General features: G+C 53.0%; 1 protein-coding gene across 2 annotated transcripts in view; it reads right to left on the bottom strand.

The window, feature by feature from the left end:
• Nucleotides 1-20,083, bottom strand: part of Vmat (Vesicular monoamine transporter) — a 31,616-nt gene extending 11,533 nt beyond the window's left edge. Inside the window, exons 1-3 of one of the 2 annotated variants that reach the window (XM_034982199.2) lie at nt 19,928-20,083; nt 15,593-15,725; nt 9,976-10,128 (exon numbers count right to left, since the gene is read on the bottom strand). In XM_034982199.2, coding sequence (XP_034838090.1) covers nt 9,976-10,128; nt 15,593-15,713 — 274 coding nt within the window. In that variant the 5' untranslated portion in view covers nt 15,714-15,725; nt 19,928-20,083. Of the gene's footprint in view, nt 1-5,014; nt 5,137-9,975; nt 10,129-15,592; nt 15,726-19,927 lie in introns of those variants that run through there. The other variant, XM_069507634.1, reaches the window with a different exon arrangement.
• Nucleotides 20,084-23,776: the final 3,693 nt, after the last annotated feature.

The raw sequence follows: 23,776 nt of genomic DNA, 5'->3' as shown, positions 1-23,776 counted from the left end.
GACAAGGCACTTTTGGCACTTGAATGACATCGACAAAGTCAAATGACTTATTGAAATTGAGTACCAACTTAATTTGACTAAAACATCACTTGAACTTAACGGTGAAGGAAAACATGGTGAGGAAACCCGCACGCCTGAGAGTTCTCCATAATGTTCTCAAAGGTGTGTGAAGCCTACCAATCCACGCTTGGCCAGCGTGGTGGACAGCTAAACCTTTCTGACAGGAGACCCGTGCTCAGTAGTGAGCCGGCGGTGGGTTGATTAAATAGAAATGAAGATGAAATAGAAAGTTGTCCCTTGGAAAACGATATTCGTTTCGGAAATGAACGGAATGGAAAGGTGCTAATGCAATTGTATCGCAATTGACGCGGATCGTGTTCCGCTGCGTCTCCGCCGCGCGCCGCTCACTCACAAACAGGTGTCGCCAGAGTGAACTAGAGTGACGCAGCTCTCGGTTTGTTTCTGAATCGACGGTAGGTATGTGGCTATGGTGATTGGTGATGTGAAATCTCATAGAGCTAGTATCAAGTGAAATCTAAAAAAATAGGGCTACATGCGTCAAATGTTGGTGGATTTGACGCCTGCCAGTGACGTCAACGTTTTGTACAAGTTCTCTGGTCACGAACAGCTGTGCCCAAAGTATGACATCTAGCTACAGTATGACCAGGGGTGTATTTGCCCTGGGCTGGGGGCAATGAGGCCCCAGCCCCGGAGGGCCCCGGCTCAAGCTGCCTCTTGCTTGAATTTAGAAGTCTTCCAAATAGTGGCGCTCCGAGAATGATCTCCAACAACTTTACTACTAAGGTGTTAAATCTAATTTAGAATCACTAACCATGTTATAAATGCGAAAGTTAAAAAAAAATATATTTGTTGGTTTTTCTTTCAATCAAGTCGCAATAGAGCAACGTGGTTGTTTGCATGGGTATACTTGGAGAATGACATAGGCTACTTTTTATTTCGGAGAATCAAAGAATTCCCATTATATTTTTAAAAATCGTACGCACCGAAATAAGAAAAGCGAATTATTTCGGGTCGCCAACCTTATTGGCGCCCGGGGCGCCAAATGTTACAGTAACCCGTGATCGTAACGACGTCCTCTGCTGGAGAGTGATAGAGACAGTGGCTCGACACCTCCACATGGCGGCCTGTCCGACACCTCCACATGGCGGCCTGTCCGACACCTCCACATGGCGGCCTGTCCGACACCTCCACATGGCGGCCTGTCCGACACCTCCACATGGCGGCCTGTCCGACACCTCCACATGGCGGCCTGTCCGACACCTCCACATGGCGGCCTGTCCGACACCTCCACATGGCGGCCTGTCCGACACCTCCACATGGCGGCCTGTCCGACACCTCCACATGGCGGCCTGTCCGACACCTCCACATGGCGGCCTGTCCGACACCTCCACATGGCGGCCTGTCCGACACCTCCACATGGCGGCCTGTCCGACACCTCCACATGGCGGCCTGTCCGACACCTCCACATGGCGGCCTGTCCGACACCTCCACATGGCGGCCTGTCCGACACCTCCACATGGCGGCCTGTCCGACACCTCCACATGGCGGCCTGTCCGACACCTCCACATGGCGGCCTGTCCGACACCTCCACATGGCGGCCTGTCCGACACCTCCACATGGCGGCCTGTCCGACACCTCCACATGGCGGCCTGTCCGACACCTCCACATGGCGGCCTGTCCGACACCTCCACATGGCGGCCTGTCCGACACCTCCACATGGCGGCCTGTCCGACACCTCCACATGGCGGCCTGTCCGACACCTCCACATGGCGGCCTGTCCGACACCTCCACATGGCGGCCTGTCCGACACCTCCACATGGCGGCCTGTCCGACACCTCCACATGGCGGCCTGTCCGACACCTCCACATGGCGGCCTGTCCGACACCTCCACATGGCGGCCTGTCCGACACCTCCACATGGCGGCCTGTCCGACACCTCCACATGGCGGCCTGTCCGACACCTCCACATGGCGGCCTGTCCGACACCTCCACATGGCGGCCTGTCCGACACCTCCACATGGCGGCCTGTCCGACACCTCCACATGGCGGCCTGTCCGACACCTCCACATGGCGGCCTGTCCGACACCTCCACATGGCGGCCTGTCCGACACCTCCACATGGCGGCCTGTCCGACACCTCCACATGGCGGCCTGTCCGACACCTCCACATGGCGGCCTGTCCGACACCTCCACATGGCGGCCTGTCCGACACCTCCACATGGCGGCCTGTCCGACACCTCCACATGGCGGCCTGTCCGACACCTCCACATGGCGGCCTGTCCGACACCTCCACATGGCGGCCTGTCCGACACCTCCACATGGCGGCCTGTCCGACACCTCCACATGGCGGCCTGTCCGACACCTCCACATGGCGGCCTGTCCGACACCTCCACATGGCGGCCTGTCCGACACCTCCACATGGCGGCCTGTCCGACACCTCCACATGGCGGCCTGTCCGACACCTCCACATGGCGGCCTGTCCGACACCTCCACATGGCGGCCTGTCCGACACCTCCACATGGCGGCCTGTCCGACACCTCCACATGGCGGCCTGTCCGACACCTCCACATGGCGGCCTGTCCGACACCTCCACATGGCGGCCTGTCCGACACCTCCACATGGCGGCCTGTCCGACACCTCCACATGGCGGCCTGTCCGACACCTCCACATGGCGGCCTGTCCGACACCTCCACATGGCGGCCTGTCCGACACCTCCACATGGCGGCCTGTCCGACACCTCCACATGGCGGCCTGTCCGACACCTCCACATGGCGGCCTGTCCGACACCTCCACATGGCGGCCTGTCCGACACCTCCACATGGCGGCCTGTCCGACACCTCCACATGGCGGCCTGTCCGACACCTCCACATGGCGGCCTGTCCGACACCTCCACATGGCGGCCTGTCCGACACCTCCACATGGCGGCCTGTCCGACACCTCCACATGGCGGCCTGTCCGACACCTCCACATGGCGGCCTGTCCGACACCTCCACATGGCGGCCTGTCCGACACCTCCACATGGCGGCCTGTCCGACACCTCCACATGGCGGCCTGTCCGACACCTCCACATGGCGGCCTGTCCGACACCTCCACATGGCGGCCTGTCCGACACCTCCACATGGCGGCCTGTCCGACACCTCCACATGGCGGCCTGTCCGACACCTCCACATGGCGGCCTGTCCGACACCTCCACATGGCGGCCTGTCCGACACCTCCACATGGCGGCCTGTCCGACACCTCCACATGGCGGCCTGTCCGACACCTCCACATGGCGGCCTGTCCGACACCTCCACATGGCGGCCTGTCCGACACCTCCACATGGCGGCCTGTCCGACACCTCCACATGGCGGCCTGTCCGACACCTCCACATGGCGGCCTGTCCGACACCTCCACATGGCGGCCTGTCCGACACCTCCACATGGCGGCCTGTCCGACACCTCCACATGGCGGCCTGTCCGACACCTCCACATGGCGGCCTGTCCGACACCTCCACATGGCGGCCTGTCCGACACCTCCACATGGCGGCCTGTCCGACACCTCCACATGGCGGCCTGTCCGACACCTCCACATGGCGGCCTGTCCGACACCTCCACATGGCGGCCTGTCCGACACCTCCACATGGCGGCCTGTCCGACACCTCCACATGGCGGCCTGTCCGACACCTCCACATGGCGGCCTGTCCGACACCTCCACATGGCGGCCTGTCCGACACCTCCACATGGCGGCCTGTCCGACACCTCCACATGGCGGCCTGTCCGACACCTCCACATGGCGGCCTGTCCGACACCTCCACATGGCGGCCTGTCCGACACCTCCACATGGCGGCCTGTCCGACACCTCCACATGGCGGCCTGTCCGACACCTCCACATGGCGGCCTGTCCGACACCTCCACATGGCGGCCTGTCCGACACCTCCACATGGCGGCCTGTCCGACACCTCCACATGGCGGCCTGTCCGACACCTCCACATGGCGGCCTGTCCGACACCTCCACATGGCGGCCTGTCCGACACCTCCACATGGCGGCCTGTCCGACACCTCCACATGGCGGCCTGTCCGACACCTCCACATGGCGGCCTGTCCGACACCTCCACATGGCGGCCTGTCCGACACCTCCACATGGCGGCCTGTCCGACACCTCCACATGGCGGCCTGTCCGACACCTCCACATGGCGGCCTGTCCGACACCTCCACATGGCGGCCTGTCCGACACCTCCACATGGCGGCCTGTCCGACACCTCCACATGGCGGCCTGTCCGACACCTCCACATGGCGGCCTGTCCGACACCTCCACATGGCGGCCTGTCCGACACCTCCACATGGCGGCCTGTCCGACACCTCCACATGGCGGCCTGTCCGACACCTCCACATGGCGGCCTGTCCGACACCTCCACATGGCGGCCTGTCCGACACCTCCACATGGCGGCCTGTCCGACACCTCCACATGGCGGCCTGTCCGACACCTCCACATGGCGGCCTGTCCGACACCTCCACATGGCGGCCTGTCCGACACCTCCACATGGCGGCCTGTCCGACACCTCCACATGGCGGCCTGTCCGACACCTCCACATGGCGGCCTGTCCGACACCTCCACATGGCGGCCTGTCCGACACCTCCACATGGCGGCCTGTCCGACACCTCCACATGGCGGCCTGTCCGACACCTCCACATGGCGGCCTGTCCGACACCTCCACATGGCGGCCTGTCCGACACCTCCACATGGCGGCCTGTCCGACACCTCCACATGGCGGCCTGTCCGACACCTCCACATGGCGGCCTGTCCGACACCTCCACATGGCGGCCTGTCCGACACCTCCACATGGCGGCCTGTCCGACACCTCCACATGGCGGCCTGTCCGACACCTCCACATGGCGGCCTGTCCGACACCTCCACATGGCGGCCTGTCCGACACCTCCACATGGCGACCTGTCCGACACCTCCACATGGCGGCCTGTCCGACACCTCCGCGTGGTTCCCCTGGTGACCTGTACTCACGCTGGGTGTAGTTGTCGGCGACGGGGCTGGTCCGGTTGAGGCAGGGGCAGTAGGGGGTGGGCGGGGGGGCGGGCGTGGTGAGCTCCTCCAGGGACATGGACAGCGGCTCGTCGGGGTGGCGGATGTCGCCGGTGACCTGTACTCACGCTGGGTGTAGTTGTCGGCGACGGGGCTGGTCCGGTTGAGGCAGGGGCAGTAGGGGGTGGGCGGGGGGGCGGGCGTGGTGAGCTCCTCCAGGGACATGGACAGCGGCTCGTCGGGGTGGCGGATGTCGCTGGTGACCTGTACTCACGCTGGGTGTAGTTGTCGGCGACGGGGCTGGTCCGGTTGAGGCAGGGGCAGTAGGGGGTGGGCGGGGGGGCGGGCGTGGTGAGCTCCTCCAGGGACATGGACAGCGGCTCGTCGGGGTGGCGGATGTCGCTGGTGACCTGTACTCACGCTGGGTGTAGTTGTCGGCGACGGGGCTGGTCCGGTTGAGGCAGGGGCAGTAGGGGGTGGGCGGGGGGGCGGGCGTGGTGAGCTCCTCCAGGGACATGGACAGCGGCTCGTCGGGGTGGCGGATGTCGCTGGTGACCTGTACTCACGCTGGGTGTAGTTGTCGGCGACGGGGCTGGTCCGGTTGAGGCAGGGGCAGTAGGGGGTGGGCGGGGGGGCGGGCGTGGTGAGCTCCTCCAGGGACATGGACAGCGGCTCGTCGGGGTGGCGGATGTCGCTGGTGACCTGTACTCACGCTGGGTGTAGTTGTCGGCGACGGGGCTGGTCCGGTTGAGGCAGGGGCAGTAGGGGGTGGGCGGGGGGGCGGGCGTGGTGAGCTCCTCCAGGGACATGGTCAGCGGCTCGTCGGGGTGGCGGATGTCGCTGGTGACCTGTACTCACGCTGGGTGTAGTTGTCGGCGACGGGGCTGGTCCGGTTGAGGCAGGGGCAGTAGGGGGTGGGCGGGGGGGCGGGCGTGGTGAGCTCCTCCAGGGACATGGACAGCGGCTCGTCGGGGTGGCGGATGTCGCTGGTGACCTGTACTCACGCTGGGTGTAGTTGTCGGCGACGGGGCTGGTCCGGTTGAGGCAGGGGCAGTAGGGGGTGGGCGGGGGGGGGGGCGTGGTGAGCTCCTCCAGGGACATGGACAGCGGCTCGTCGGGGTGGCGGATGTCGCTGGTGACCTGTACTCACGCTGGGTGTAGTTGTCGGCGACGGGGCTGGTCCGGTTGAGGCAGGGGCAGTAGGGGGTGGGCGGGGGGGCGGGCGTGGTGAGCTCCTCCAGGGACATGGACAGCGGCTCGTCGGGGTGGCGGATGTCGCTGGTGACCTGTACTCACGCTGGGTGTAGTTGTCGGCGACGGGGCTGGTCCGGTTGAGGCAGGGGCAGTAGGGGGTGGGCGGGGGGGGGGGCGTGGTGAGCTCCTCCAGGGACATGGACAGCGGCTCGTCGGGGTGGCGGATGTCGCTGGTGACCTGTACTCACGCTGGGTGTAGTTGTCGGCGACGGGGCTGGTCCGGTTGAGGCAGGGGCAGTAGGGGGTGGGCGGGGGGGGGGGCGTGGTGAGCTCCTCCAGGGACATGGACAGCGGCTCGTCGGGGTGGCGGATGTCGCTGGTGACCTGTACTCACGCTGGGTGTAGTTGTCGGCGACGGGGCTGGTCCGGTTGAGGCAGGGGCAGTAGGGGGTGGGCGGGGGGGCGGGCGTGGTGAGCTCCTCCAGGGACATGGACAGCGGCTCGTCGGGGTGGCGGATGTCGCTGGTGACCTGTACTCACGCTGGGTGTAGTTGTCGGCGACGGGGCTGGTCCGGTTGAGGCAGGGGCAGTAGGGGGTGGGCGGGGGGGCGGGCGTGGTGAGCTCCTCCAGGGACATGGACAGCGGCTCGTCGGGGTGGCGGATGTCGCTGGTGACCTGTACTCACGCTGGGTGTAGTTGTCGGCGACGGGGCTGGTCCGGTTGAGGCAGGGGCAGTAGGGGGTGGGCGGGGGGGCGGGCGTGGTGAGCTCCTCCAGGGACATGGACAGCGGCTCGTCGGGGTGGCGGATGTCGCTGGTGACCTGTACTCACGCTGGGTGTAGTTGTCGGCGACGGGGCTGGTCCGGTTGAGGCAGGGGCAGTAGGGGGTGGGCGGGGGGGCGGGCGTGGTGAGCTCCTCCAGGGACATGGACAGCGGCTCGTCGGGGTGGTGGATGTCGCTGGTGACCTGTACTCACGCTGGGTGTAGTTGTCGGCGACGGGGCTGGTCCGGTTGAGGCAGGGGCAATAGGGGGTGGGCGGGGGGGCGGGCGTGGTGAGCTCCTCCAGGGACATGGACAGCGGCTCGTCGGGGTGGCGGATGTCGCTGGTGACCTGTACTCACGCTGGGTGTAGTTGTCGGCGACGGGGCTGGTCCGGTTGAGGCAGGGGCAGTAGGGGGTGGGCGGGGGGGCGGGCGTGGTGAGCTCCTCCAGGGACATGGACAGCGGCTCGTCGGGGTGGCGGATGTCGCTGGTGACCTGTACTCACGCTGGGTGTAGTTGTCGGCGACGGGGCTGGTCCGGTTGAGGCAGGGGCAGTAGGGGGTGGGCGGGGGTTCGGGCGTGGTGAGCTCCTCCAGGGACATGGACAGCGGCTCGTCGGGGTGGCGGATGTCGCTGGTGACCTGTACTCACGCTGGGTGTAGTTGTCGGCGACGGGGCTGGTCCGGTTGAGGCAGGGGCAGTAGGGGGTGGGTGGGGGGGCGGGCGTGGTGAGCTCCTCCAGGGACATGGACAGCGGCTCGTCGGGGTGGCGGATGTCGCTGGTGACCTGTACTCACGCTGGGTGTAGTTGTCGGCGACGGGGCTGGTCCGGTTGAGGCAGGGGCAGTAGGGGGTGGGCGGGGGGGCGGGCGTGGTGAGCTCCTCCAGGGACATGGACAGCGGCTCGTCGGGGTGGCGGATGTCGCTGGTGACCTGTACTCACGCTGGGTGTAGTTGTCGGCGACGGGGCTGGTCCGGTTGAGGCAGGGGCAGTAGGGGGTGGGCGGGGGGGGGGGCGTGGTGAGCTCCTCCAGGGACATGGACAGCGGCTCGTCGGGGTGGCGGATGTCGCTGGTGACCTGTACTCACGCTGGGTGTAGTTGTCGGCGACGGGGCTGGTCCGGTTGAGGCAGGGGCAGTAGGGGGTGGGCGGGGGGGCGGGCGTGGTGAGCTCCTCCAGGGACATGGACAGCGGCTCGTCGGGGTGGCGGATGTCGCTGGTGACCTGTACTCACGCTGGGTGTAGTTGTCGGCGACGGGGCTGGTCCGGTTGAGGCAGGGGCAGTAGGGGGGGGGGGGGGGGGCGGGCGTGGTGAGCTCCTCCAGGGACATGGACAGCGGCTCGTCGGGGTGGCGGATGTCGCTGGTGACCTGTACTCACGCTGGGTGTAGTTGTCGGCGACGGGGCTGGTCCGGTTGAGGCAGGGGCAGTAGGGGGTGGGCGGGGGGGCGGGCGTGGTGAGCTCCTCCAGGGACATGGACAGCGGCTCGTCGGGGTGGTGGATGTCGCTGGTGACCTGTACTCACGCTGGGTGTAGTTGTCGGCGACGGGGCTGGTCCGGTTGAGGCAGGGGCAGTAGGGGGTGGGCGGGGGGGCGGGCGTGGTGAGCTCCTCCAGGGACATGGACAGCGGCTCGTCGGGGTGGCGGATGTCGCTGGTGACCTGTACTCACGCTGGGTGTAGTTGTCGGCGACGGGGCTGGTCCGGTTGAGGCAGGGGCAGTAGGGGGTGGGCGGGGGGGCGGGCGTGGTGAGCTCCTCCAGGGACATGGACAGCGGCTCGTCGGGGTGGCGGATGTCGCTGGTGACCTGTACTCACGCTGGGTGTAGTTGTCGGCGACGGGGCTGGTCCGGTTGAGGCAGGGGCAGTAGGGGGTGGGCGGGGGGGCGGGCGTGGTGAGCTCCTCCAGGGACATGGACAGCGGCTCGTCGGGGTGGCGGATGTCGCTGGTGACCTGTACTCACGCTGGGTGTAGTTGTCGGCGACGGGGCTGGTCCGGTTGAGGCAGGGGCAGTAGGGGGTGGGCGGGGGGGCGGGCGTGGTGAGCTCCTCCAGGGACATGGACAGCGGCTCGTCGGGGTGGCGGATGTCGCTGGTGACCTGTACTCACGCTGGGTGTAGTTGTCGGCGACGGGGCTGGTCCGGTTGAGGCAGGGGCAGTAGGGGGTGGGCGGGGGGGCGGGCGTGGTGAGCTCCTCCAGGGACATGGACAGCGGCTCGTCGGGGTGGCGGATGTCGCTGGTGACCTGTACTCACGCTGGGTGTAGTTGTCGGCGACGGGGCTGGTCCGGTTGAGGCAGGGGCAGTAGGGGGTGGGCGGGGGGGCGGGCGTGGTGAGCTCCTCCAGGGACATGGACAGCGGCTCGTCGGGGTGGCGGATGTCGCTGGTGACCTGTACTCACGCTGGGTGTAGTTGTCGGCGACGGGGCTGGTCCGGTTGAGGCAGGGGCAGTAGGGGGGGGGCGGGGGGGGCGTGGTGAGCTCCTCCAGGGACATGGACAGCGGCTCGTCGGGGTGGCGGATGTCGCTGGTGACCTGTACTCACGCTGGGTGTAGTTGTCGGCGACGGGGCTGGTCCGGTTGAGGCAGGGGCAGTAGGGGGTGGGCGGGGGGGCGGGCGTGGTGAGCTCCTCCAGGGACATGGACAGCGGCTCGTCGGGGTGGCGGATGTCGCTGGTGACCTGTACTCACGCTGGGTGTAGTTGTCGGCGACGGGGCTGGTCCGGTTGAGGCAGGGGCAGTAGGGGGTGGGCGGGGGGGCGGGCGTGGTGAGCTCCTCCAGGGACATGGACAGCGGCTCGTCGGGGTGGCGGATGTCGCTGGTGACCTGTACTCACGCTGGGTGTAGTTGTCGGCGACGGGGCTGGTCCGGTTGAGGCAGGGGCAGTAGGGGGTGGGCGGGGGGGCGGGCGTGGTGAGCTCCTCCAGGGACATGGACAGCGGCTCGTCGGGGTGGCGGATGTCGCTGGTGACCTGTACTCACGCTGGGTGTAGTTGTCGGCGACGGGGCTGGTCCGGTTGAGGCAGGGGCAGTAGGGGGTGGGCGGGGGGGCGGGCGTGGTGAGCTCCTCCAGGGACATGGACAGCGGCTCGTCGGGGTGGCGGATGTCGTACAGGAACTCCGGGATGATCGGCACTGCAACAACGAGTAGCGTTACCTAATGTAGACTCAAAATAACAATGAAAATAAGTAAAACATTTGTTTATTTCAGACCTTGATCTATAATATAGTATTAGTGCTAGTTATTAATTAGTATTATAATATAGAGGTTCCCTGAAAACGGGGACGTGCCCTAATGTAGGACGAGACGTGCGTAGACACATTGGCCCCGTGTCATATCAAGGAGACAGCATCGAGACCGGGAGCCGCAGCAGAAACAGCTGGAAACGGCAAGCGGCGGCAGTATGCCTTTCTTATCTAGAGATCATTGGCTGTAGGACTAGGGACCCTGGGACCATGAAGTCTGAAAAAAATTACGAGTCTTCATTGCGGTTAATAGCTCCATTTGGCGCTATCATTAAATCGCGATTTAACTTAAATCTAACATCTTCAAAATTAATATTTCCCCTCAGGTGGTTGAACAGTCCGCCCCTGGTAGTCCCAGAGCAAGGTGCTAATCAAACTGGAAGCATTGCCAGTTGCCAAGCTGGACGGTGATGGACTTTATGATATCGATTTATAGAGACTGTGTCGTGGCAACCCCCTACCAGACACCCTTAAACTTTGAAACTTTAAGGTGATTTCTAAAAGGATTTCTGAAGTTTAAGTGATTTCTAATACTATACTGAAGAAAATATAAAAAAGTTGAGTTTATAGTTTGAGGTAAGATTTTTTACACCTTAATTACCTGTTATCTCCCAAAGGCGCCGCGACCCAAACTAACTCCCTCCCAGTGTTGGGGACAATAGGCAATAAACTTTCAGCTTTTATGAAATATCGAAGGTCTGGCACGCGCTGGCTCTTGTTCTATTACCTTTAATTTAAATGTTGGTTTAGATAGCGACTTAAGTTAAGATAGGAGTCATGTGTCGCAGTGTGCAACGTCACACGCCAGTTCCGCGAGCCGAGGTGACGCGGTACCGCAGTAGGATGGTACGTCATTACCTCCCACGGTCCTGGGACCTCCATAGTAATGCCCGCCTTCCACTGCAAAAGGGTAATGAGCGGGAAGTGGTTGAGCGGGACAGAGCCCTTGCCTTCCACTAAGAAAGAGTGTCACCCAAAACTGATTTTTGTCTTCCATTGGCAGCGCGCTACGCGGAGCGATCCACTGGCGGCGAGCATGTGGAGCGCCAGGAGCTCCCAGGGGCTCCCAGGGGCTCCCAGGGGCTCCGTGGTGTATCATGTCGGACCATTCCAGTGAAGATAACTTTCTATTTACAATAAGTAAACGCTTGCTACTCTACAATTATAATAAGAAATACAAGCGTCGTCAAGCAAGACTTCGGATGCGGATGAGCAACCTATCAGAGAGAGCCCTACGAAAGGCGATTTACTTCGAATGTTCTGCGATTTGCGAGATTAATATTTCAAAAATTATTTTCGAGTCAGCAGAGAACAGTTTAACGAAATACTTTCACTTATAAGAGAAAAGATAAAGAGACGAGACACGAACTTCAGAAAAGCTATTTCACCATTGACGAGACATTTGGCACGAGACTACAGTCTCCTTGTTCTGTAGCGACTAGCGACTAGCGACTAGCGACTAGCGACTAGCGACTAGCGACTAGCGAGTGCTTCCTCCGTTGCCGCTCATGCGGCAGATACTGCTAACGACTGCGAGACCCACATACGGCGTTGCTGCACGCTGATTCTATTGTGGCAGCGGCGGCACACTAGTGATTATGATCTTCTATTTGAGAGGTCGGGGGTTCGAGCCCGGGTACGTACTTTTAACGTTTCGGAGTTGTGTGCGTTTTAAGAAATTAAATAAGCGTCACTCGCTTTAACGGTGAAGGAAAACATCGTGAGGAAACCTGCATGCCTGAGAGTTCTCCATAATGTTCTCAAAGGTGTGTGAAGTCTGCCAATCCGCACTGGGCTAGCGTGGCAGACTATGGCAATGGGTTGATCTCGATTGATAATAGTACATTACATTCCAGGTCTGAAATATAGCGATTACTGGCCGAGTATATGGTATATTGGAAGGCCGAGGCGAAGCCGAGGACTTCTCAAGTGATTAAAACTAAACTTGTTGGTAATCGCTAATTTCGGCCGAGAATTGTATAGTACTTTTCTTCCAATTGCGAGGAATCAATAAAAAATTAATAGAAGAAACAAACTTTTAATTCATATGAAGATGTATATTGTTTATGTACCAGTAAAAAAAATCTCAAATTGCCGACTAACAATTTGCAAAATAGATAAAGGACACATCCTAGATCTTCAAATCCAATATCGGTAACTTTTTGGTCAAAATGTATGAAAAGTCGCCCAAAAAGTACCAGGAATTGATAAGAATAAAGAAGACAGTTACTGTTGTTCTCGACTCGTACAACAACAGTGTAGAACAACAGTGTAGAACAACAGTGTAGAACAACAGTGTAGAACAACAGTGTAGAACAACAGTGTAGAAGGTCAGACCGACGGACGGACGAGGCAACGTCACAAGCACTCAGTACTACACTATCTAGCAGCTAGGTATACTAGGTATACTAGGTATACTAGGTATACTAGGTATACTAGGTGCTACTGAAGCGAGAGCTAACTGAGTTAGAAGCTTCCCACTTCTATGTGATTTCTGCGAATAATCTAATTGGTAGTGCGCCGCCGCGCCACGCTACCGCTCGCGCTGCTGGCTAGTGACGTCACTTGTTTGTCGATAATAATCATTCATGCCTATCATGTTAATTATTTTTAGGGTTCCGTATCTCAAAAGGAAAAAAGGACCCTTGGTTGTCCGTCTGTCAAGAAACCTATAGATTTATTAAACCCACACTCCTTTGGTTTCGACACGGCATCGTACCGGGACGCTAAGTCGTTTGGTGGCACGACTTTGCCAGTAGGGCGGTAACTAGGCACGGCCGAAGCCTCCCACCAGACCAGACCAGAGGATGTTTAGAAATTATAAAATCGTTATCGACAAAATGTATCGACATGTAACATCACTACGGGACTCCTGATGAGGTCATGTGACCTGCGGCGAGGTCATGTGACCTGCGGCGAGGTCATGTGACCTGCGGCGAGGTCGCGCGCTAACCGACTTGCCAGCAGAGAGGTTATTACTTTAAACTGTTCACTTTAAACTGTTCACTTTAAACTGTTCACTTTAAACTGTTCACTTTAAACTGTTCACTTTAAACTGTTCACTTTAAACTGTTCACTTTAAACTGTTCACTTTAGACTGTTAACTTTAAACCACTCGGTAGGTAATCTGTCGCTTTGCTGTTAGCTAGCAGTAAGGTTCTTTTTAGGATTCCGTACCTCAAAAGGAAAAACGAAACCCTTAAAGGATCACTTTGTTGTCTGTCTGTCTGTCTGACTGTCGGTCTGTCAAGAAACGGTTTTTAATATGCACTGTGTTCGGTTTCACTCGTGTGTTATGAGAAAGGCGAAGAAAAACGTTTATTTAAAACTAGCTGATGCCCGCGACTTCATCCGCGTTTTTTAAAAATCCCGTGGGAACTCTTTGATTTTGCGGGATAAAAAGTAGCCTATGTCCTTTCCCAGGATGCAAGCTATCTATCTCTGTTCCATATTTCGTCAAAATCGGTTGAACAGACGGGCCGTGAAAGGCTATCAGACAGACAGACACACGCGTGTATTCGGTTCGTGATCCTTCCAAGTGGCCGTCATACAAATACGTACTTATTCGATGACTTTTGTACGGAATCCGTGATTTCACGGATGAGTGCACAAACGCCCTAAGTTCTCTTGATTCCTGCATCATGATCAACGCATCGCCGGCTCACTACAGAGCACGGGATCTCCTCTCAGAGCGAGAAGGGTTTTGGCCATAGACTACTACGCTTAGCAAAATGCGGATTGGCGAACTTCACACAGCTTTGAGAATATTATGGAGAACTCTCAAGCATGCAGGTTTCCTCATGATGTTTTGCTTCACCGTTAAAGCAAGTGTTAGAGGTGCGTGGCCGGGATCGAACCCCCGACCTCCGACAAGGAGGCGGACGTGTTAAGCACTGGGCCTGTGAGCTGTCGCAGCTCAGACAGATTGCTTTATTACTTTGTTTTGCTTATAGAAAAGGAAAAGTCAAGGAAAAGTCTTCAACAAACTTATTGTTTGAAACTAGAAAATTTATAGAAGTACGCCTTTGTGGCGACTGGCGGGCGGTCTTGTCTTGTCTTGTCTTATCTTGTCTTATCTTGTCTTACAGTACCTACTGTAATTACTTTGAAATGAACGTTCAACCAATACTAATAAATGCGAAAGTGTGTCTGTCTGTCTGTCTGCTAGCCTTTCACGGTCCATCCGTTCAACCGATATTGACGACATTAAGTGCAGATAGTTATATCTGTACTAAATTGTTATTAAGTTTAATAATTTTATTTTACAAGTTATTGCAAATTAAACTGAATTAAATTAATAATAGCATGCAACCTTCGAGTACGGGATCCTAATATTACTAAGCCCGTCCATCCGTCAGTTTGTCTGTCTGTCTGTCTGTCTGCCAGCGGACTGTAGCATGTATGCCACGAACCGTAATAGGTAACCTAGAGAGTAGCACATAAAGCTGAGTTTAGAACCAACAAGACTCGAGTCCACTCCGCCTGTTCGCGTCGACCCTCACCTAAGGCTCAGCGCACACCACTGCATTCAAGTAACCGCACTTTAACACAGTAAATGCACTTTCACGTATAAAATAAATCAGTAGGAACAAAGAACGCTGTCTGTCTGTTCGCACAGAGAAGGGGCTCCATTGTGTAAATGAGCCCCCCCCCCGCGACCCCCCACGCCGCAATCCGCTGATGTCCTGCATTATTCATCCTGCGTCGATCCGTGGGTGTAGGGGACTAGCTGCGCGCCCCGGCTCCGCACGGGTGGTCGGCTCCGCACGGGTGGTCGGCTCCGCACGGGTGGTCGGCTCCGCACGGGTGGTCGGCTCCGCGCGGGTGGTCGGCTCCGCACGTGACGGTAGCGCGATGGTTCGCTCGTCGCTACCTCAGTGTGTAACGATGAACGCTCTTCCAGCGTCCGTTGTGCGCGAGCCTAATATATAATACCTGCCGTATGTACCTTCATATATCGATACCTTCAAGTCGAGAGTGAAGGCGCTTCTGCGCAGGCGCGCGCCATCTTAGGCGCCATCATCTCTTGTCTGCTGTGATTGCAGCCAAGTGCAGGTTATATACTACTTGGCAGTTGGCTGCAACCAGACCAGGCCGGCAACGCATCGGCGGTTCCTCTGCTGCTGCAAATGTTCACGGGCGACGGTAATCACTTGACATCAGATGACCCGACTGCTCGTTTGCTCACTATCTCTATTGGAAAAAATATTATTATTTATTAAAAAAACCTACTGGCAACCTTTTTTTTTTAATTTTTTTTTTATGCAGCCAAGGATGGAGCGCGCTCGCCTACAAGATGCCTATTCACTGTTGACTTGACGGTCAGGTTAGGAGACGGCGGTAGGCCACTTACCGACGGTGGTGAGCAGCATGTTGTCGAGCAGCAGCGCGATGGCGACGATGATGAGCACGAGCTTGCGCGACTCGCGGCACGCGGCGATGCGCGCGCGCCAGCCGCCCGACGCCGCGCCCATGGCGCCCGGCACCTGCGCCGACACAAGTCAATGTGTTAGCACCTTAAAGCGAGTAGATACAGCAAGCGCCCCGGGCGCGCACACGAACAACGAAACACAACAAGCGGCCGCCGCGGCTCCTTATAGGATCACTTTGTTGTCTGTCCGTCTGTCTGTCGGTCTGTCTGTCTGTCAAGAAACCTATAGGATACATCCCGTTGACCTAGAATCATGAAATTCGGCAAGTAGGTAGGTCTTTAGCAGACATAAGGGGATAAATCCGAAAACCGTGAGTTTGTAGTTACATCACAAAAAATAATTAAATGGCACCATGAACATATAATTAGTATTTTCAGCTTTCATAGTAAGATTAATATACCAATTGGGGTATCATATAAAACGGTTTTACCTGTACATACTAAAACAGAATTTTTATTTATTTTTATGGATAAATAACTGTTTTTGATTTATCGTGCAAAATGTCGAAAAAATACGATTGTATTACGGAACCATCGGTACGCGAGTCTAACTCTCACTTGGCCGGTCTTTGCGAGTACTTTTCAAAAAATAAGATTGAGATTAGCGAATACGGTTTTGACACAAACTTTACCAGAGTTTTTAAAATAGAGTCAATAAAGTCTTATGACAATCCAACATTTAAATAGAGTCCATAAAGTCTTATGACAATCCAACATTTAAATAGAGTCCATAAAGTCTTATGACAATCCAACATTTAAATAGAGTCCATAAAGTCTTATGACAATCCAACATTTAAAACAGCTAAAAGGAAAAAAAAAGGTTTAGTAGTAAGTACTACGTAGTTAAATACGTTTTAACCTCAAAAATGTTAGTAACTTGGGCGAGGTCAAGATGTGGCGCTTTTCGCTCAAAACATTAACTTTAATATTAAACCGCTGAAACTCAACAATTACTCAAGTTAAAGTTGATTAAACCGCCCTCTACCCGAGAACTTGCTCGCTTCCAAATTAATTCTTGATTTTATTTAACTTTCGACTCCTCACACGTAATTATTCTTTGAGCAAGATACTAGCTGTTGCACCCCGGCTTACCTACACTATAGGGTCAGTAAATCCCTTTTTAGGGTCTACGTTCTAATAATCCATACTAATATTATAAATGCGAAAGGGTGTCTGTCTGCTAGCTTTTCTTAGCTGCACGCTTTTAGCCAACAGTTTAACCGAGTTTGATAAAATTTGGTACAGAGTTAACTTACATCTCAAGGACATAGGCTACTTCGAGATTCTTTCTTAGATTTTCCGGGATAAATCCTGAAAAATTAAGAGTTCCCAGGGAATTTTTAAAACCTACATTCACGCGTACGAAGTCGCGAGCGCCACCTAGTGGTGAATACTTGCCAACTTGACGGCTGCAAAACATTTTCAGGATTGTATTTCCAACAAAGTGACCCATAGCTCCCATAGCATAAGCTGTGATAGCCGATTGGTTAGGACGTCCGCCTTCTAATCGGAGGTCGGGGGTTCGATCCCGGGCACGCACCTCTAACTTTTCGGAGTTATGTGCGTTTTAAGTAATTAAATATCACTTGCTTTAACGGTGAAGGAAAACATCGTCGTGAGGAAACTTGCATGCCTGAGAGTTCTCCATAGTGTTCTCAAAGGCGTGTGAAGTCTACCAATCCGCACATGGCCAGCGTGGTAGACTATGGCCAAACCCTTTTCACTCTGAGAGGAGAGCCGTGCTCTGTAGTGAGTCGGCGATGGGTTGATCATGATTATGATGATGACTCCCATAGCATGCAAGTCACAAGTTTCATGCTGAGGGAGTCGCTTCGCAATCTCCTCTGCGACATGCAGGGACTAGGGAGGTCGGAGGGAACAGGCGCCGGAGGAAATGAGCCGCCCGCGAGGCTTGAACGCTCACAGAGGACTCCTCGGCACTCGCTCCATACAAACGTAGTCTCATTCTCATTTGAATATCAAGCAACGAAAGTTAATGTGTACAAACGCGTGTCTGTAGTTTAACAGATTTCTGTAAAAATGTCTACTTTTAAATGCATCATCATCATCGTCGTCAACCGACAGACGTCCACTACTGGACATAACTAGGTCTCCAGGATTGTTTCACGCCACGGTCTTGCGCCGCTTGAATCCAGCGGCTCCCCGCGACTCGTTTGATGTCGTCTGTCCACCTAGTGGGGGGTCTACCAACGCTGCGCCTTCCGGTGCGAGGTCGCCATTCCAGCACCTTGGGACCCCAACGTGTATCGGCTGTACGAACTACGTGCCCTGCCCATTGCCACTTCAGCTTCACAACGTTGAGCTATGTCAGTTACTCTGGTTCTCCTCGTTTGATCACGTAGAGAACCGCACATAGCTCAGGTAGAGTTGGCGAGCACGTCTCGGTTCCATCATGTCGTTGTTGCCGCTGCAGCTGGCAACACGCACATTATTGAATTTGATTGATTACTCTTGTATGTAGATAAAGATGACTGACTGGCCGACTGACTGTCTATCAACGCACAGCTCAAACTACTGGACGGATCGGGCTGAAATTTGGCATGCAGATTAATATGACGTAGACATCCCCTAAGTAAGGATTTATAAAAATTCAACCCCTAAGGATGTAAAATAGAGGTTTGAAATTTGTGTGAATACACGGACAAAATTGCGAGCATAAGCAATAAGATAAGAGTCGAGCTATGTGTGTATGCAGCGCACTACGAGTGGAGCCGCTAATTGCCTCTCTCGTGTATAATAGCCACTTAGGGCGCTATAGGCGCCGGGCGCCGGGCGCCGGCTCCACACACACGCGGCTCAATGCTCCTAACTTTTAGTTGCACTCTGCTTATGGTAAGGCAGCTCTTCGCGCCGCGCGATTTATTCCGCAGAATTGTGTGATTTGTCGTGTTCTTGCATGTGATACCTCATCGTCGAATGTATTATGGTTTTTTTAAATTACTTACTAATTTTTTCTACGAAATTTTTAATTTTAATTTTGCAAATCAGTTGAGAAACCTCGAAAAAATCGTGTACCTACATTCATAAAAAATTTAATAAATTGAAAAAAACCGGGCCGAGTTAAGAATCACCTCCTATTTGGAAGTTGGTTAAATTTAAGTTGGTAAAACTGTTATATTTTGGAGATTTTTTTTATTGTTCTATGTATTTTTATGTAATATTTTTACATCTTTGTAAGTTTGTTAAAAAAAAAACCGGCCAAGTGCGAGTCAGGCTCGCGCAATGAGGGTTCCGTACTACAGTCGTATTTTTTCGACATTTTGCACGATAAATCAAAAACTATGATGGATAAAAATTAATAAAAAAATGTTTTAGAATGCACAGGTAAAGCCCTTTCATATGATACCCCACTTGATATAGTTATCTTACTTCGAAATATGAAAATACTAATTATTAGTTTATGACCACAATTTAATTTTTTTTGTGTAATATAACCACAAATTCACGGTTTTCAGATTTTTTCCCTAATACCAGCTATAAGACCCACCTACCTACCAAATTTCATGATTCTAGGTCAACGGGAAGTACCCTGTAGGTTTCTTGACAGACAGACGAACAGACAGACAGACAACAAAGTGATCCTATAAGGGTTCCGTTTTTCCTTTTGAGGTACGGAACCCTTAAAAGTAGTGAAATTTAAATCAAGCGAAAACTTGTGCCTCGTAAATTAACTAAATATTTATTTGCATAAATTATTGTCTTGAAAAGACGATTGGATCTTTCGAAAAAATCTTCATCTTGAGGATTAAAAACTTGTTGAAATTAAATTGAAATTCTAAAACCTTCTAAAAAGGAGACTTGAGTTTAAAAACGTTAAATAGGTACTCTTAGAAAAAATTTAAACAGAAAAGCTGTAATTGTTTGAAAAAATAAAAATAAAATAAAAGTAAGTAATATGTACTTACGTTTTTAAGAAATCATAATGCGCTAAATAATTGTTCGCTTTCACAATGTACTGATTACATCAAAAACTAATAAACCGATTTTGATGAAATTCAAATAAGAACTTCCTTTAGATTCTCGCTCCGTCACTTGCTTATTTCTCAAATACTGCTGTACCGATTTTGATGAATCTTAAATGAGAAACAAGTGCAAAATATTTCCTTCAAAATCGTATAAACTTAAACTTTTAACAAAAAATTCGCTATTTTGTACAATACCTTTATGCCGTCTCTACGTAGTAAATTATTTTTGTATGGCGTCAATATCTAAAATATGAATAGGTATGATACTCACCCTAAATAGCCTGTGCGCAGTCACCCATCTTGGTCAGGAATAAAAAAATTAAAATATAATTATAATTAAAATAACCCAAAACTGTCAGCATCTACGTCCTCGCTTGACGGCGGCCGAGGACCGACTGACTTTGTCTTAAATACAGAATCTGACTTCAGGAAGCCACCAGAGAAAATGACCCCTGATATATACCCTGTAAGCCCCTTTATAGAACACTTGACGCGCAAGCCGAGGGGGCGAGGTAGCTCTGTGTAACTGGTCATTGCTTATCATACAATTGTGTACCACAGGGAAAATTAAACTCTATATGCCTTGTATTACATGTTAGTTTCCCATACAACTGCTTGATGTGCTTTAGCATGTAATAGTGCAAGGAAATTACGACTGTATTTCACTACTATAAAGTTCAATTTCGAACAAATGTGGTACAGGGTCTTTAATATACGCCAGTACAAACTAATTTGAGCTTTAGTGTAATGTTGATAGAGTTGGTTTTCGGTTGGCGCGTGTAATGAAAGCTACAGGTTCTCGATAACGTTCCCGCTGAAAGTGCGGCGTGAAGGATGACGTGTGGTGAGCAGAAGGATGTACGTGAGAATTCGTTTCAAAAGGACGAATATGAAAATATATGTATTGTAATTAGTATATTATACCGATTTTTCCGACATTTGTATAGAATGCTGATCTGACTGCTCAGACGTGACTCTAGAGTGACTCAGATCCCGAAGTAACACGAACATTAGCTCTCCATGTTTAAAATGGTAGCTAAATAGAACAGCCGTTTGAGGGCTTTATTTTTTACTTACTACGACTCACTTTCAAAACTACTGAATTATGAAATAACTTTATTTCATGACATCTTGTGTCTCTTATGTCACGTCTGTGACTCTACACCGGTTCCGGAAGTAGATTCACTGAGAGGATCCGGCGAGAAACTCACTAATTGCTCTTTTACAGTAACAGTATACTACTTCTTACTACATCTTGTGTTCAACTGAACGCTCAGCTGGTTGCTTCCTCGCAACTTTTTTTTTAAATCTAAATATATAAAAGGAAAGCTGACTGACTGATCCACATATCAACGTCAACGCACAGCTCAAACTACTGTATGGATTGGGCTGTTTAGCATGCAGATAGCTATGATGACATAGACATCCACTTAAAAGGATTTTTAAAAATTCAAGTGAGTAAAATAGGGCTTTTAAAGTCCACGCGGACGAAGTGCGAGCAAAAGCTAGTAAAGAATAAACTTTGTCACTAAGGAATTCATCAATTGTAAAATAATAGTTTTTTCTTATTAAGTAAGTGTGTGTTTAATTTTTACACAAACATTTACAAAATTGAATGATAAATCTAATACGAATATGATAACACCATAACTCACGTGCCGCCTTCTGTTTTCAGGTCATCACGAGAGGTCCTTAATTTATATCACCATCCCTTTCCCTCCTATAGGGATCTGTATCTGCCTCTCACTCGTCGCTAAGTACAATTCTATGCGTTTTATGATCTACACTAAGTTGGGACCGGGGGTTTGTCTGACGAATTATAAATTGTATTTTGTAGTGAATTGCTGGTATTGAGAGTTGGGAGGAGGAGGAGGAGGAGGAGGAGCCTGCTGATGTCGACGAGCTCCCCGGCGGCGCAGTGCTCAGTGCTGTGCTAATGTCCCGGGTTCCATTCACCACGTCTTAGGCTTCGGCGTAGTGGCGGTCCTTTCGTTATACCAATTTCAAACGTATCTCAAAGTAGATAAAGTTGAGTTTAAATTGTTGAACTAACTGTGAACTAATTGCTTTAACGGTGAAGGAAAGCATGGTGAGGAAACCTGCACGCCTGACAGTTCTCCATAATGTTCTCAAAGGTGTGTCAAGTCTGCTAGTCCGCACTTGACCAGCGTGGTAGACCATGGCCTAAAGATTGTCGTTCTGAGAAGAGAGCCGTACTCGGTAGTGAGCCAACGATGGGTTGATGGACGGTTCGCGACATCTTGACCTATCGTAAGTAGGTAGGTCACAGCATCCCATCTGCATCAGAAGCCGAGATGAATAAGTAAATACACAAACATCTCTCGGTCATTAAGCTATCAATCGCATATCAAATATCTAATCTCGCCCGTCGTCCGTCTCGCTCGCGCGCGCTGCCCGGCGCCTCTCGCTCTAGCACTTAAGGCGACCCTAGGGTCCGGGAGTCGACGACAATGTACCATGGAGCCGTGCTTGTGTTACTTTTTTTTCTTCTTTCTTTTTTTTAAAAGAATATTAGCTAAGTTAGCCATGCTGACTAATATTCCCCTTTCCCCTCCAACTAAGCGTAAAGCTTGTGTTAGGAGTAGGTACGACAATAGTGCAACGGGTAGTTGAACCGGTCACCTTTCGGTTTTTAGGCCGCGCCTTTAACCGTTGAGCCATCGGCTATCTACTTTCATATTTCCTACATGTTACTACATATATATTTTCAGCTTTCCATTTATGATCAACCCATCGCCGGCGCACTACAGAGCACGGGTCGCCTCTCAGAGTGGGAAGGGTTTTGGCCATAGATTCCGTTGGCACGACACATTTTAGTGCGTAGCATAAAGTTAGCTTTCTCCTGTAGCCAATAACTCGTAGCTCGACAGGTAGTGCGTAGCACGCTTCTACGATGGGAACTTAAATGCTACGGAATATGAGTTTTATTTTGGCCATGTTTATCACGATCAACACATTGTCGGGCCACTACTGAGTATGGGTCTCCTCTCACAATGAGAGGGGCTTAGGATGTAGTCTGCCACGCTGGCCCAGTGAGGATTGGCAGACTTCACACACCTTTGAAAACATTATGGAGAACTCTCAGGCATGCAAGTTTTCTCACGGTGTTTTGCTTCTTCGTTAAAGCAAGTGATATTTAATTGCTTAAGACGCACATAAAGTTAGAGGTGCGTGCCCGGGATCGAACCCCGGACCTCCGACTGGAGGGTGACATCCGAACCACTAGACTACTGTGTTAAGCGGTATCAATGAAAAAGTGCCATTATGCAATAACGATGTAAAAATAGCATTTTATGTTTTATGGAGCTAAGTCATGATCATGATCATGATCATGATCATAGACATCGGATGCACTATAGTGCTTCTTTGTTAGCGCAGCCTTTCATATGATACCCCACTTGCTAATAGTTATCTTACTTTGAAAATTGAAAATACTAATTATTTGTTCATGAACACATTTTAATTTTTGTGATGTAACCACAAATTCACAGTTTTCGGATTGGTTCCTTTACTTGTGTTATAATATCTAAATTCTTACCCTGATTCTAGATCAGTGAAAAGTACCCTATAGGTTTTGTTGACAAACACGACGGACAGACAGACATTCTCTATTTTAGTTAGTTATTTGTTCCTTTTGTGGTACGGAACCCAAAAAATAAAAAGGCCACTCCACGGCTTTCTCGTTCGTCTCCGCGTTACAGCGGCCGGCACTCCGCTAATCTGCGCCAGATATCACAATATCTGTTCTTAGTATATCACATGTACTGATATCTACTGTAGGGACTATCACTAGTGCGGGATCACCTTTATCATAGCCCTCATAGATACATTAAGTATATGTAGGTAACACGTCCGCCTCATGATCGGGAGGTCGGGGGTTCGATCGGGTTATTTGCATTTTAAGCAATTTGGAAATCATCGTGAAGAAATCTGCATGCCTGAGAGTTCCCCATAATGGCCACCGTCTCTGGCCACTTCTCATTCTGAGAGGAGACCCGTATTCAGTAGTGGACTGGCAATGGGTGAGGTGATCATGATAAAGATGGCCTTTAAAAAAATAAAAACGCATATTCCTGCCGTCGTAGAAGCATGCTACGCG

Source organism: Maniola hyperantus, chromosome 26, assembly GCF_902806685.2.
Source record: "Maniola hyperantus chromosome 26, iAphHyp1.2, whole genome shotgun sequence".
NCBI classification, from domain to species: Eukaryota; Metazoa; Arthropoda; class Insecta; order Lepidoptera; family Nymphalidae; genus Maniola; species Maniola hyperantus.
Note: the sequence above shows the minus strand (reverse complement) of the source record. Positions and strands in the feature narration are given on the sequence as shown.